General features: G+C 40.2%; 1 protein-coding gene across 1 annotated transcript in view; it reads left to right on the top strand.

The window, feature by feature from the left end:
- The window catches only part of ATP8B4 (ATPase phospholipid transporting 8B4 (putative)), a 185890-nt gene that overhangs the window by 107814 nt on the left and 61052 nt on the right, over positions 1-17024 (top strand). The window contains 5 exon segments of the mRNA XM_019533652.1: positions 4599-4687; positions 7464-7660; positions 10019-10227; positions 12095-12138; positions 14256-14421. Coding sequence (XP_019389197.1) covers positions 4599-4687; positions 7464-7660; positions 10019-10227; positions 12095-12138; positions 14256-14421 — 705 coding nt within the window.

Below are 17024 nucleotides of genomic sequence, written 5' to 3'. Positions count from 1 at the left end.
TCTTTCCCAGGGAGAAGAGCGGGGGAGTGCTTCCACCATGGAGGGAAGGACCAGGGTCCCCCTGCAGCTGAGGAGCCACTTGGCCTGCCGGTAGCTCACCCCTCAGCCATAGGCAGGCTCCCTCACTGTAACATAACGGTAAAATAAAACCTCTAAATTGAAATGGTGGGTTTAAATTAAAAACCCAGCATTTCAATTTAAGGGACATAGAAGACTAAACCCCCATCACGGGACAAGTGCGCAACAGCATCAGATAGTGCTTTTGGTCCAATGGTCTCAAAATGTTTTGAATGTAGATGTTATCTGCCATTTACAAGTAGGCCTAAATGTGAGGCACAGAGGAATAAGCTGACCTCTCTGAAGTGTCATAGTGAGTGACTAGTGATGGCAGGAATGGAATATAGACACCCTGACTAAAACTAGCCAGAAATTTTCCAGTAAAATTTGGACCCAAGGAGTTTCACAAGAACATCTTGACCTCAGTGATACTTGCAGCAAATTGTATGCAGGCACATTTTCCTTTCTGGTTGTATGGTGGAATGCAAGGGAAGCCCAATCATATGGACTTCTCCGGAGCCAGGGACCTAGAACTTCCAGGAGCAAGTCAGGGGTTTTCAGAAGCCAGGAACCTAGGAATCCTGGAAGACGTGGGAGGGTGTTTGAATCTAAACTCAGTCTAAACTCCTGGGTGCAGGGTTGTGTTTCATGGCTTCTTTAGTAGGGCTGCCCCTGCTGTGGTAGAGACTCCTAGAGATGTGTGTGTGGGGGTGGGATTGAGGGAACTAGTGTTTCTTCATAGTCAGTGCCTGGGGCTGGTGCCATGTTTGCACTCCCCAGTTACACTACAGTATAAGGGAACCTGGGACATCTGAAAATAATTGTTAGACATGAGCATAGGCAGAGGGAGAAACAATTATTTGGTGGGGCTGAGTGTGTATGTGCCACCCCCCCACCCCCAGCAGGTAAGTCTGTGAGGGAAGGGGCTGGGGGAGGGCATAGATCCCATAGATCCCAGTGATGAGGGAGGGAGCAGGGCACAGGCAGGAGCAGGGACTGGGGTGAGTGGGGCCCTGGCTGGGCCAGGTGGTGAGACAAGTTGAGGCCCAGAGGGAACGTGCCCCTCCGATCTGTGTGTGGGGTGGAGGTGGCTGCTGTTGTGTACTGGGCTTAGAGCCCTGCTGCCCCAAGACATGTGGTGCAATGTGTGTCCTGTGCACGGGGCACAGTGCAGTCCAGTGGCGGCAGTCACATGGCCTTGATCTGCCCCTCCACCATGGCGGCGAGGGAGGGAGTGGGGCTGGGCCTGGGGATCGAGACCCCCCCACACCATATGCATCCCGCTGCTGGCATTGCACTGCTTTCAAAGCAGCAACAGTGAGGTGCAGAGGCAGGGAGCAGAGGCCAGCCCTCAGTGGCAGCCCGTCCTCACCCTGCGCAAAGATCAGGGGGCACATGCCCCCCCTTTGCGCCCCCACAGTGCACACAGTGGCAACCCCCACCTCCCCCCATGCCCCTGAATGAGCCAGCAGGCTCCAGTTGTCCTAGGACCTGCCTGGACCGGGCCCCACTCAGGGTGAATGAGGCCTTGTCTGGGCCAGGTCATGGGACAATCCCCACAGTGCAGGAATGAGTGGGACAGGGATGAATGATTCACCTCTGCCCCTGTCCCACTCCCTCCTGCACTGTGGGGATTTTGATCTGCCCCCTGGCAAGCCCAGTCACAAAGAAAGTAGATTGAAACTTACCTGTCGTGATGGGCAGCCACACGCCAGGGGTGCTATTCTGACCACGCAGGGTATCTGAGTATGTACAACCCTCCCCCCTGCTGCAGCAGCAGCCTGTGTCTGGGCTGTCCTGCAGCTGTACTTGCTGCCCTGCATTTGGGAGGGCTGAGCCCTGGTAGCCCCCCTCTTCTGCCGCCTATGGACCTGAGGCTTTGAGTACTTCCAGGACTCCTTATCAGGATTTGGGAGCCTTTGGATTTCTAGGCTTTTTCCTGAATTCTTGGCTTCCAGCTCTGTGCTGGGCAGCCTAGTAGTTAAGGAACTAACAGTTTGGGAGCAGGCATGCCAACTGTACTGTCTGGGGCCAGGACCCTAGAGTTTTCAGACTCCCATGCCTGTTGTCTTTCTGTACTACTGTAGAATCTGAGGACTAAGTCTGGCGTGGAAAGTTTGGGAGCCCTCGGACAGCTGGCTTCTGGGAGTTCATGTAATAGGGAGTCCTTGGAACTGCAGACTGGGGGGCTAGTAGCTCCTTGTGGTCAGCTGAAAGTAGTCAGTCCCAGAGAGTATGTTTTATTTCAGAAACAAAAGCTTCAGTATTTCTGAATATTTTTTAAAAATATTTCTTGTTCACAGAAAATTTTGCAAAAATTGGTTTTGTTTTAAATTATTGAATTTTCCTATGAACTAGAAATCCCAATTGTTGGTACACTGAAATATCTACTGTCTTGTGCTCTAACCAGGAGTCAGCAACAGATAAATTAACAGACGCACAATCCGTCTTAATGTATCTGTGTTCAAATCTCAAATGTTAAGGGGTATCAGAGATTTAAATCTCTGAATATAAGAGTTAAGCTTGCACAATTGTCATGAATTTAACGAAGTAGATTTTTGGGCCAATATTTACCATAATGTCTGACGAAAAAAACTAACACAACTTTACATGGCCTGGAAAAAATAGTAAGATGTTTGCAAAATTACAGTGGTCACTCACAAATATATTAGACTTGTATATCCTAACAATGCAAATAAAGCGAGAATAAGAAAATCCTGATACTGTGAATGGGTTATGAACAGTTTACACAGTATCATGATAATGATTCAACATACTGGTTTTCAGCTGCAAAATTACTTACCAAATAAGGTTATGTCTAGATTCAGCTATAAAATTGCGTACTGCCTAAAGTGAGTGTGGGCTTTTGTGTCATCTTAACAGATGATGGCTGGGTTACTGGGAGCAACAAGGGAAGGGTGATGTTTATTTGTGTTGACATATATTTGCGTCAAACGAAATACCAGATATACTGTATGTGTGCACAGAGGTGTGGGAGTCTGTGTGTGTATGCATACTAAATATGCATGTTCATAAAGGTATAACAGTTGTATGATTCTGATTTTTTCCTTATTCAACCTTTGTTTCTCTTTAAATTATCAGTTCTTTAGTGCTTAGACTTTGGTTTAGTGAATACTGTGGATAACTGTTTTTGACTTGGATCTCTGTGTGGTAACATAAACATTTAATAATAGGAATAATAGATGAAAGCTCAGGTTGAATATAAACTATGAATATATCTAACTTTTTCTGCTTTCAGTTGCATAGAATTTTTATTTCCATCTTGTATATAGATGCTTGATTGACTAGAAAGTTGTACTATGTGTCTGAAACATTAAAAATGTTTTTGTTCTTTTAACATGCTAAACAAATGCTAGCTTGTTTTGAGATTGAAGTAACTGCAATATAATCAAATTAAGACATGCAAAGCTATAGCCAGGTGATCTGAATGAAAGGTATATTGCCTACACTGTAAGTATGAATTAAGAGTAATGCACATTTAAAATCCAAAAATCCTCCCTCAGAAAAGGCATCACATCTCCTGAATAATTTTATTTATGGGTTAGCTGCAAAAGTGTGCTTGGAACATTCATGGGAAACTTGTGGATGTGTCAAAATATATATATATGTGGCAAGAATTTAGCCAATACATTGATTATGTTTGATTTCTTTTTTGTTCTTCTTACAAACATGTCCTTGACCAGATACTTCGTTAAATTTTTTTATTTAGAAAAGGCTTTGCTCTAAGGAGCATCCATGAATTGTATGGTTTTCTATCATATATCATCAAACTCATTTGTCTTGTTGACAGCATTCATCATTTGTGTGGATTTTAGCGTACGTTACTTAATATGCTCAATGTTCTTCATGGGCATACAACTTAGCTGTATTCCATACAAGTCCAGAAGAGGGTTGGTAGGCTTGAGCAATCACATGTAATCAGAGAAGTTGAGTGCTTACTTTTCTGTTGGCCAGTGCTACAGGACTGTGAAAACTAATTGCAATTAAAGATACAAAAATTAACTTTTCTGTGCCACCTTCTAACTGAGCATCAGGAAGTGCATTTTAGATACCAGCTAAATAAGCCCCAGAAAGCTATGCTGAGGTAGCTATGTACTGTGCCTGTTTTACAGAAGAACTGTTAGGTGAAATATCTTACTCCAGCATCTCATAGGAAGTTTGTGGTAGAGGCAAGACTAGTTCACAGAACTCTTGGCTCCTACATTTGTAGATAGTTTTCAGATAATACCTGGAGCTGGGATGAAAGATCACTGGAGTAATCTGAATTTAAATTTGATGTTGATTTCAGTTGCCCAACCATAACTTCCATTGGACAATCACTAAAGAATTTTCAAACTCTGTTATGAAAGCCCAGGAATATTTATAGACCACTTACAAGTTGGAACATATCTCAATTTTTCACATTTTACTTTATTATGTGTTAGGAAGTAATAACGTCAATATATATGAATACCTCTTGTAAATAATATATTATGCAATAATTAAAAAATAATGATCAGTTACCATTTTGTTTTTTATAGGCCCTGACACTAAATTAATGCAGAACAGTGGTAGAACTAAATTTAAAAGAACAAGCATTGACCGACTGATGAATACTTTAGTTTTATGGGTAAGTTGTTATAGTCAGATCAGGAAAAATCATTAGATATTAATATGTATTGTGAAATTTCATTTAACTTATTTTGGACTTGTATCTATTTCTGAAACGTACAATATTAATATGTAGACACTTCAGAACAGTTATATACATTTTGTTGAGGGACATATGCATACAACTTGAAAATCAGTTTGTTGTTAAGCACTGTCATGTTATGAGACTACTTGAAAACAGTAGCAATCTGTTTTTCTCTAGGGCAGGATTTGTGCATGAGGCCACTGGTATGATGAACTGAAGAATAAAGGCAGAGAAACTTGTATAGTTTCTTGTTTCTGCTCACCATTCTTGTTTCCCAGCTTCAGTGGGAGCAGGATTGTGTTCTTCCCGTTAATTTTCCTTTTATGGCAGGTTTCCACCATGTATTGAAAGTTTAGGTACAGAAGCTTTTCACTCCAGAACGTTACCAGTCTGGGTATATTATTTTTATGTTAAACTTGGCTTCTCTAGAATTAAAGCTGAAGATAAAATGCATCCAAATTCCTTTTGATTTCTTGGTAAAATAAATACTGTTGTTTTATTATAGGCTGACTTTAAAATGCTGACTTTTAAGTGTTGTGTTTTTGATCATGGGAAAACTTGCGGAGTTGCATAAACGTTTTCTCTGAATATTCCAAAAGTCGAGTTTTGGGTGTTAAGAGAAGTTTTCATGAGAGAAATAGTGAAACCTTTTTCATGTGCATGTATTGCTACTTGCATTTTCAAGTTATGCGCAGATCTTCTGTACCAGGGGTGGGAAATTACTTCAGCCCATGAGCTACATAGGGAGTTTTGCTGAGTTGTCGTTGGCTGGGTCAGCACTCCCCTCCTGGCCCCCCATGCAACAACTCACCAAAACTCCCTATGCGAGATGGGGCTGTGGGCAGGCTGGAGCTGTATTCAGGAGTGGGATGGCAGGATGAGGCCAGGATTATGGGGTGGGGTCATGGGCTGGTGATAGTGCAGGACTGGGGCCTGGGGCAGAGCTGCAATCAGCTTTCGACATGGCCCCATGACAGGTGCTGGTTCCATGGACAGAGGGGTTCAGGGAGCAGATTGCGGCTCTGCCTTGGCCACAGCCCCACATCCTGGGGTCTCCCCAGCCTCATCTACCCATTCCACTCCTAGATGCAGCTCCCCATTGGCTGGCAGCCCCATCCCAGCTGCCTTGCCAAGTGCCTTGCCTGTGCAGCTCCTGGCTGGTCTCCATGAAGACTCCAGGTTGTGGAGTGGTGACAGTGCCAGGGCTGGGGCCAGGACAGAGCCATTCAGTGCTCCCCCATGTCCCTGTTTGCAAAACCAGGGCTCTACCCTGGCCCTGGTCCCTTAACTGTCACCACCCCACGATTCTAGGGTCTCCAAGGAGACTGAGCAAGAGTTGCACAGATGGGATGGGGTCAGGGGCAGGCAGGGAGCTGTGTCTGTAGCTGGGATTTTGGGGCAGTGACAGTATGGAGCTAGAGCTGGGGAAGATCTGTGATCTACTCCCTACACTCCTGTGTCTGCGAACCTCGCACTTGTCACAGGGGCATGTGGGCAGCAGATCATGACTTTTCCCTGGCCCCATGCTGTCACCACCCCCAGATCCTGGAGTCTACTCAGCTCCACCCGCCCATCTTGCTCCCAGATGCTGCTTCCCATCGGCCTGTAGCCCCATCTCCACTGCCCAGCTGTGCGCCCTGCCCACATGGGTCCCACCCCCAGAATTGGGTGCAGGGTGGATGGGCCAGGGTGCAGGGACCACAGATAAGCTACACTGCCCTGCTGTGTGTCCAGAGGCTGTGGGACTGGCTGCATGTGCCATGGCCTGGGATACCTCTTGCCCCTGGGCTCAGTGGGGCTGAAGGGCCTGCCTGCTGTAGGTCGGACAAGAATTGTCCAGCAAGCTGGATCTGGCCCACATGCCATATTTTGCCTACTCTTGTTCTGTACCCTCATACAATTAAAATTAATCTTTTATCCATGACTTAAACTAATACAATTTAAACTAAACTTTTCAAAGAATGATTCTGGTAAGTTTACCTTCCACACCAATAAAAAATACCTTCTCACCAACTCCTGTAACAGCGTATATTTAGAATTTATTCATAATATGGAATTATACTGATGTTGCACCAGCTCTGGAAGTCATTACTCAAGACTGGACTGGACCTTTAGGTCACAGCGCATGGGATGTGGTAGAATAGAACTGAATCACCCTAGGGAGGAAGAAAATATCACCTAGCAGAATTATGGTAGTATGTGTATGGTTATAACTATTTTATGTGATGGATCTTTATCCTCTCTCCTCCTTCCCCCACCTCTGCTCTGCCTATGGACCAGTGCAAAGGGAACTTGGGACATGGTCTCCCCTTAGAATCTAGGATTCAGTAACTGCAATATTTCATAAATACATACCACAGAAAAGTTGGGGAAAGAGGCTCCTTGCATCTCATCTTGCAAATACACTTCTGTGTAGGCCTGACTGTCTGCTGTAAACCCATGAAGGAGCCCTGGGGAATATGGACTCTAGTTGAAAGTAAACTGATTTTTTTTTTCCTAGGCCATTAGAGGTGAAAGTACTCTCTTTTTTTTTGGATAGTTCTGTTTTGGATTTTAAGTACTGATTTACTTTGACTAGGCAATACAGGTATTTATATGAAGATGAAATATAAATGTATGGGTTTGTTTTAATCTTTTCTACAGATCCATATGACTGGGGAAAAAATGGGTATTTTGAAAAGCATAACTGTTTTTGCTATTCTCATTTCAGATCTTTGGGTTTCTGGTATGTATGGGAATCATTCTGGCAATAGGAAATTCAATTTGGGAACATCAGGTTGGGGCCCGTTTCAGAATGTACCTTTATTGGAAAGAAGTGGTGAACAGTTCTGTTTTTTCAGGATTTCTAACGTTTTGGTCATACATTATCATACTCAATACGGTAGTACCTATTTCCTTATATGTAAGGTAAGATGAGAAATTATAAGTTTATAAAGCATCCTATCAACTTCTTTTCATAATTGCAATTGTAATCATAACAGTTTGATCAGTTCTTTTAGAAATTTGATCTGCTGTGTACTTTATTTAACCCTGATTATGAAGACGTGGCTTTAAAATGGATTCTAGCACCTCCTTCCTTCTTTCCCTCCCTTCCTTTTCATTTTTGTTGAATTATGTTAACTCATTTGTTTCCTCCTTTCTTCATTCTCCAATAGCTGACAAGTAAACAGTGATGGACGTCTCTGTCATTCCCTGTGTCTGACCTTTTGTTTCACTGCATCCTTTGTTTGTTGTGATAATTTTATTTTTCATCTTTTTCTTAGAACATCCTTGGTATTCCATATGTAATTTCTTCTACTTAAATTGGAGCTTTATGTAGAAAAATTATTTTGGTCTTGTGCTGAAAAGATAAATGAGAGGGTCTTACTATTTAAGTAATGTTTACTAATGTCCATGTTTATTCAGTCTTTGTATTTTATCACAGTGCCTTGTAAAGTTGAAAAATGTGGAATATAACATTCATAATGTATATTGAATGATGGCTAGCCATATTTTCAGTTTTTATTCACAAAACTGTTATTTTTATATTTGATAATTTTGACAATGAAGTTTAGGTGATATTTAGGGGAAATGTTTAGTAAAATAGTCCAAAATAACTTTCTGGTTCCTTCAAAACCATTTTTTTGAAATTGAAAAATAAGTGATATGGCATTTCCAGGTGCAGTTTGACAGCTGGATTAAGAGTAGTATTTATACGCTTGAGCTGCTAAAATCTTTGTCACTCATGAAATTAATCTTGTTTTTTATAACAGTATAAACAATGATGAAGTTAAAGGAGAATTGTCATATTTGTTAGGGTCAAAATTCAAACAAGCTTATTAAAACGAGGAGTGCAACAAAATGTATTTGTTACCTTTCATTCTTCAGCATCACAGGATCTTTTAAAACTTATATCCAGTTACAAAGTCTGAAGCAAAACTAGTTCCTAACCACAAGTTTTCATGGCTTTCCTTTTATGTTCTATGTAGACGGTAAACATGACAGTATAACCTGTGCCTGCATCTGTTTTTTGTAAAAACAAACAACCCCCCCAACCAAACTTCTTAAGTGAAAAGTCTTGTAACGCAGAGCTCTTTTTAAAGATCTAAGAGCTACAATTGTACATGAAATTAAAATGTACACTTTAAAATCATCCCAAATAAATTACTGTTATCCAGGAGGGAGAAGTACATTGCATGCATTTTCTGATTGTTCACCATCCAGGTACATTTTGAGCCTTAACCGTTTAAACCTTCCTGTTTTCTTCAGTGAGCTTTGTCAGAATGTTTATGAGTCCATATGACCAGTAGTACCACTTGTGGTGATATTGGTCATGTGGGCAACTCATCCAAGTTGGCCTTTTCAGCCGGGTTACAAAAGAATGCTTTTTGTTTGTGAACAAAACAAGTGCTTTTTTGTGACTGCTTTTCTGTGGTTTAATACATAAAAAGTTCATGTTTTGGAGTTTAGAGGATACAAAACACCTTTATAAGCCAGTGCAACCTTTAGAGGAGGCTAACATCCAGTGAGTCCCAGTTTTTGACCCATGACCAGTTTAGGATTAGGGGAGGTAAAAAGATGATTTAGAGCCACCCCTGCCTTCTTCTCAGCTGTATGCCATCTTCTGTTCCAGGGTATTTTAGGATTGAACTAAAGTGCATAATCTCTTTTTAGGGCATGTAAGTAGGTTATATTATTGGTGATAGTACACACCAAAGATTCATGGCATAACTCTAATAGTATGTTACCTGTATAATGACAAGCACTGTTGTTAGCTAACCATATCTAAATGTTTTTGAGATAAAGATTATAAGATCTATTCTAAAAAAAATCAGACCTATACTTGAATGCAAAGGAATAACTTATTTGTCCATACAGAAGAGGGAAACTGTGAACACTTGAAAAGCTGTAGAACTCCATTCAGCAGAGCACAGCAGTAGACAAGATAACACTATACAAAAGTCGTAACCTGAAAAGACTTGACATATTGGAAGTACAAGTTTCTATTCTGTTCTTATTTGATTACAGTATATCAAGTTGCTTTGTAACATGACAAAACACGATAAAGTTTATGTAAACTTTAAATAAAGCAGTACTCTTATCACACACTTTCTTTCCAGAGATGATCTGAAGTTTGAGATTATTTGGGGCATATTATGTACAATATGCACAGAGTTTCATTCACTGAAATTTGAAAACTAATTTTATTTAAGTTCTGAGTATGATTGATTTTCATTTGAAAGACTTTAAATTCTGAAGAGTGTTTTTGTGTGTCTGTTTTAAAAGTGTGGAAGTTATTCGGCTTGGGCATAGCTACTTCATAAACTGGGATCGTAAAATGTATTATGCCAAAAATGATACCCCTGCTGAGGTTCGAACTACAACACTTAATGAAGAACTGGGACAAATTGAATATGTTTTCTCAGATAAAACTGGGACGCTCACTCAGAACATAATGACTTTTAACAAATGCTCTATTAATGGGAAAACATATGGTAAGTTATTGCTTACTAGTCTTTTGCCAGTGTAATTTATTTCAGATTCTGATTTTGAGCTTAGCTCATTTAAAAATGACCTAGAAATTATTTTATAAACTTCACATAGAGTTTTGTGAAAAGAGCATAAATTCCTGTTCTCTTCAGTTAATTTTGGATCAGTCTTTGTTAGAGAGAGAAGAGAGGAGACGTATTATTTGCCTCTAAAAATAATGCAAATATGGGTATAATGGTGCCTTTTCATTTTTTTAAATTAAGGATTTATTACTGAGTTGAAGAATAGAGATAACAAAACTAGCTATCTTAAAACTAAGAGAAGAAATATAATGCATAAACATTAAAATAAATGTATATAAATTCAGTTCACATGTCACCAGTGATTTATGGCACCCTTCTGAAGAATTGAATAATTTTTTAATGAATATTTATTGCCTTCCTTTCACAGGCTGAAAAGTCTTTTTAAATGTAATTGTTTTAAAGTAGCCTGATGTCATGAAAGTGACTGATTGATTGATTAGCACAAGGGAGATGCTGACCCAGTTTTCCCATATCTTTACTAATAAAATTGTGATCTGCCTCAGATCTCATATTTGATATTCCAAGTGCCCGTCATGCAACACTTGAATTTTGGTTGATATCCCATAGTCCACCCTGAAACTACCTAACTTCTTTTCATGTATACTATAATTCAAGATTTGAAACCAGATCTTCAGAGGTGAATGTGTTATTGTACTGTGCTGTCTAAATATGGACTTAAAAGACGTTTAATAAATTGAGACAAAAGGTGATCCATGTATTACATGAGTTTTAGACTTGTAAACTTATATATTACATGGTATAAAAAGACCAATTCTTTTTATACCAGGTCATTTTTTAAAAACTTGCAGGCTGTCTAACATAACACTTTACAATGATTAAATAACTACTGTTTGCTCTATTCCAGGCATACCATTTAGTAAAACCTAGGAAATGTTAGGTGATAATATAATACAAAGATTAGTTTTGGAGCAAGTGAATATTATATTATTGACCCTCAATTAAATCTAAAGAACTCTGCATAAAACTTTATTGCTCAGTTCTGCAACTATGTAACAAATGGCTTTAGTCATGCAGATAAAGTTATTTACATATATCTAGGTTTGCAGAATTTTGCTTTAGCACAAGATTATATGCCATAGTTGGAGAGAAAAAATACAGTGGCATTACAGACTTAAACTGAAACAATTTATGAAAATGTTGACTGTAAGGGTCTACTCAATTCCATGGATTTCATGGAAACTGCGAAATCTGGGGTTGTGTGTAATGTAAACTTAAAAAAAAAAATTAATATAAAATGTTGGCTTCCCAGTGGGAGGCACTAGTCCTCACTGCTGCTGCAGCAGCCCAGACTTTCAGCTTGCCTGGGGTGGGGAGGAGGTGCCGGCTGGCAGGGAGGCATGAAGAGCATCAGGCAAGATGGCAGCTGCCTCCTTGTCTCTCCTCCCCCAACCAGGGCTTGTCTGCCAGTCAGCACTGGGGCCACATGAAGGGCAGTCAGCAGATGAGGTGGTGGTCACGTCTTCTTCCCTCCTCCCCTTGCTGGATCCTCTCTGCCTATCAGCATCAAGGGGCTGGGCTGCTGTAGCACATCCAGGAAGTACCTGTGGAATTTGCTATTTATGCTACTACCAACCCACAAAAATTATGTAGTTTCTCAACTATTTAAGTAGACCTCTGAAATCCCTTTTAGTATTTTCTGTTATTTATTTGTTGTTGAAATGAATGTTTCCTCTTTTTAGTCTACATCCATAGTTTAAAAATCAAAAACATGTATTTTGTAAAAATGTAGAATTGAAACTGAATTCATATTTTTAAATTTTTTTTATAGGTGATGTATATGATGAGCTGGGCCGGAAAACAGAAATTAATGAGGTATAGATATGACCAAATTTTTAAACCTTATGATGTACTCTAGTTTATTTTTATTTCATTTTTAAAATCCTATCACCAATAGAAGTTGTCATTAATTTTCTATTCTATTTTAAATATTCTTTAGAATAACTCTAAATAAAAAATGGACAAGACTGAAAATACAAATCTTTTCCTTCTCAGGGCTTGTCTACATTTGTAATGATTATTTCAGTGTAGTTCAATATAAGCCCCTAGATACACACTTTGGATGTTTTTACACATGCTCTGAGGGTGGCAGGGACACTTTAATAAACCTGGCTTTGAGAGTCACTTTAATTAATGTGCCCACAGCATCCCTGTGCTTCAAAATGGCAGTGTGGGCACTTTTAGCTAATGCTCATCAAATGAATTTTAGTTAAAGCCTCTCTGCTGCCATTTTGAAATGCCGGGATGCTGATACGTGAGACGTTAAGGCTGGTTGATGTGCACTAATTAGCACACTCTAGCAGACTCGATTAATCAATTTTGCTCCAATGTGCTATAATTACAGCACATCCAAGCAGTCTCTGGTCATGTATACAGGCACCCTTTTACTCTGGAATACCTATTTCAATACATTTCCAAGTGCAGACAAGTCCTTACCATCTTCTTTCATGGTTGTTTTTTCTGTGGGTGCCAGGCTTTTCCTGGCAGGGGGGCTGAGCTGGGACAGTATTCAGGGTGGACAGTGGCAGCGCTGGGAGGGGTGGCTATGGGGAATTTTGGGGTGTCTATAGCCCACCCCATAGCCACCCCTCCCAGCACCACCTGCCCTGCCCCCACCCTCCCTGAGCACAGCCCTGGCCTAGCCCCCCTGCCAGGCAGCTCCTGGTCCCAAACCCACAGTGGGCAGCTTGCCCTCACCCCATGCACAAATCCAGGGCACACATGTCTCCCATGCCCCCCCAGGGGTGCGTGCAGTGGCAGGGAACTGCCTCCCTTCATCCTCTCCCATGCCCATCAGACAAGCTACCCGCAGCTCTGTCTCACTCCTTGGGTTGTATTCACCACCCCGGGTGGGCAGCACTCTTTCCCTCACTATGGGGGCCTTAGTGTGTCCTCCCCATGCTGCAGCTGTGCATATGCATGCTGCATGTATTGGTGACATTATATCAGCTACACCAGCCAATAAAAGCCGATAGCTGATAATGTTAATTTTCCTTTTATCGGTGCCGATCCAATATCCCATCAATATATCAGTGTACCTCTAGTACATATGTATATGCAAGAGACATTAAAAGGAAAATAATTTTAATGTGACATAATTACATTTGGTGTAATTATATAATTATTCAGGAACTATTGAAAATATGAAGTGAATAAACCCACATTCTAATTGGGATAGATTTATAAAAGATCATTTCAAAACCATAAATACTTTGTAGAAATTAATTGTTAAAACAGAATGATGAAATCTAGTAACTAGTATGAATTCTAGGAATAGCTCCTTGGCTGCTGTTAACTGACTATGCAGGAAATAATCCTACTGTGAACACACCAAACAACTGGCTTGTTTTTCACCTCATTACTTTTGAGCTGCCCTAAGATCTTGACAGATTCTAAACTGCATGGTCTTTTGATGTCACATATTTCCATAAAAGAAAAAAAATTACTATTAAATAAACAAAAAGTGGAAAGGAAACCTAAAAGGAAGCATACTTCTGAACTTCTCCTTCAGCTAAAAGAAGAAATAATTAGGCTGTCAGTATTATTAGGATTTATTTACTCTTTACAAGGTAACAGAATAGCAAACCCTTGATCAGTTTTGAATCTATCAAGTAGAATGCAGCACTGCAGTCAGCATATTGCATGATGATAAGTTTTCCTGTTCCTGTAGAGCCTGAAAATATACCGTCCCAACGTCTGCTGATGAAAATGACAAATGTTTCCAATCCATGTTTTTTTAACAAAATTTCCCCATCAAACTAGCGCAGTAGATAGGAAACTTAATTAAAAAGGCAAGCTTCTCACATATAAATGCACTACATAAATGTTAGCTTGTTTGATTATTGAACAGTCTTTTAATACTCAAATATGCAGCTAGAATTAATTACTTAAAATCCTTTTTTGAAAATTGCATGACTTTTTGTCTCTTGCAGAAGACTGTGCCTGTGGATTTTTCATTTAATCCTCTAGCAGATAGCAAGTTTCAGTTTTATGATCACAGCCTGATTGAATCTATTCAACTAAGAGATCGAACAGTACATGAATTCTTTAGGTTGCTTTCCCTCTGCCATACTGTCATGCCTGAAGAAAAAAATTCAGGTAAAGTACTGAAAAGATTTAGAAACTCTTTTATTACAGTTAACTATTTGATTTCTATAGGACTTGCCTAATTTAAAAATGCAAGTTTGGATCACGTTTTCAAAGCGAAAGGTGAATTGAGTACAAGCCTTGGTGATGTGTGTGCAGTCATTGCACCCTTAAAACTTTGTAATTCAGTACACAAATAGGTATCCCTGAGCCAAATCAAGCAATCACACTTGCATAGATTAATTATGTGTACACATAATTGATTGAAAAGCTCATCTGCACATTCTTCACATAAAAATACTCTTCCATACTTGAAGTTGTCTGGTTCTCATATGAATACAATGTCTTCTGAGCACAGCAGGGGCATATGCCAGTTGTGCTGTCTTGCTTGTTTTACTGCTGGACTCTAATTTAGTTCAGGCAATATTGCAAGGGTAAGTGAAAGGGCACATAACTTCAGGTGTGAAATGAAAGGAAAGATAGATCTCCATTACATTTTTGTCTTTCTTAAATCCTCCCTTAAGAGAAAGGAAAGAGATGTTAACTTTATCTTTCTAGTGTACTGAATAAAATTATTTTTATTTCCAGTCAGTAATTATGCCCAGCAGAACATTTAGTACATATTTTGGATGGGCTATATATTCCACCTGTGAGAGAACAAGTTGCAAATATTTCCAGGCCAAGTAGTATTGGCAATATTTTAGTCTCCATACTGTTACAAACATTAAATCCATAATGAGAAAATGTTGTATAGTGTTGGATGTGTGTGTCATAGAAAGAATATTTCTCATTTATAGGTTTTCCTTCTTGTAAAAAAAAAATCCTTCAAGGTACCAGTGTGGGAGTATGTGGCAATCTATGGCACACAGTCCATTTTTCAGGACAAATTTTTATTATGCACCCCATATTGCTACCTCCTCTATGAACAAAATGTATTAGATGACTGAAGTATATCATTGGCACAGAGAAGACAGACAAAGTGAGAAATGGGGTGTATAACACACAAGCAGAGTGAATAGTGTGGTGGCAGCAAAAATATTAATCAGCAAGGTATATGGGCCTAATTTCAGTAGGACGGGACTTTAGGTTTGAAGTTAGGCATGTGAGTTAAAAACGCTTTCTGTTTTTGAAAGTGTCCAGGAATGGAGGCTTGAAAAAAAACTGTTAATCTTCACTTAATTCATTTGTTCTGTAATATATTCATTTTGTGTTAGTTGCATTAAATTTAGATATTTTCCTTTTGTAGCAGGTACTTTAGAGCTGGTCATACATGTAAGTGTAAGTGTATATGCATATAATGTGAGATGACTTACCATTGCACAGGTCAGTCACAGTCCTAGAGGACAGGATTCTGGGAAGAGATGTTTAGAATGCTGTATACACACATTCAAAGAATTTGGGAGACTTCTCCCAGTTTGTTCTTTTTGTAGATAATCTTACCCAAAGCCACATGCACAGACATTTGAATGCTGAGGCCCTGAAGAGTGGAGAGCTTGCAGTGCTAACATTGTGCAGCTGGGGTCCTGTGCACACATCTTGGTGTGCTCTGCAGGCTCTGTTAGTCTGCCTGGCAACAGATGGAACCAGTGCATAGGGACAGTCCTGACTGGTGACCCAGACTGCCCATAGTCAGCTAATGTTTCTGTGCAGCATAAAGTGGGGATTGTGAAGGAGGACTGTTCTGCTCCTTGCTGAAGCAGCAGAGTCCAGCAAGTGGTGTACAGTCTCCTTTGAAGTGGGGGGAAGGTGCAGGAGGAAGGAATACTGGAAGATGATGTTCTCTTCTGAAAGAAGCAGCACATAAAGACATTTGCTGTCCCAGAAGAAACTCTCCCAGAAGTTATTTAACCCTGGTTATTGGAACAGCTGTTTTTACTCTGATAGAAAGTGCCTGAACATCTGTACGCTCTGGTTTCTCCAGGGAGAGCAGCAGCTCTCCCAGGAGAAACTGAATGAGACTGCTATCAGTGAATTACTTGTCTGATAAGTAGCACATATTAACACTTCTTTTACAAGTGTCTAATAAGTCTTGTCTAGTATTTAACACTCCTGTCAGGTCAGGCCTCATTTGATATGCTCTCTGGTACCATATAAACCAGGACAGCTGATTCCATGGTTGGGTTGTCAGTGACTAAACTGGTGCCCCTGCCTGGGCTAGCATTGGTGAGGAGGGTATGTGGACACCCAGCAGGACTAAAAACAAGATGGATGAGATCCCTGTGACCGAACAGCCATCCATATCTAGAGAGGAGATGGGTGCTGCCAGGTCACTCTGCCTGAAGAATCACCAATGATTCAAAGCAATTCATCTAACCTAGAAGAGTTGTTTCAGCATCTAGGGTGCCCCAAAGGTTTCAGCGCGGCCTCAGGACTGACTTGACTAGACTTGACTAGAGTATTTAACACTGAAACGACTGGTGTTTGAATTTAAAACTTGTATCCAAGTTTTACTGTAAAGGAGAGTTTCTTGCTTCCCAGGGATCCTGGTTTTCTCTATTTAAAGATCCCAAGTTCTCTGATTTAAAAACCCCAAATCCATGATTAAAGTGAAATGCCTATATATCTCAATAAAACATTGTGTTCAACTGATACCTATTTTTTTAGTGGTGTTTCAT

This window comes from Crocodylus porosus, unplaced genomic scaffold (assembly GCF_001723895.1).
Source record: "Crocodylus porosus isolate Cpor-Errol unplaced genomic scaffold, CroPor_comp1, whole genome shotgun sequence".
Taxonomy (NCBI): domain Eukaryota; kingdom Metazoa; phylum Chordata; order Crocodylia; family Crocodylidae; genus Crocodylus; species Crocodylus porosus.
The sequence above is the reverse complement of the archived record's forward strand: the minus strand, read 5'-3'. Positions and strand labels throughout refer to the sequence as shown.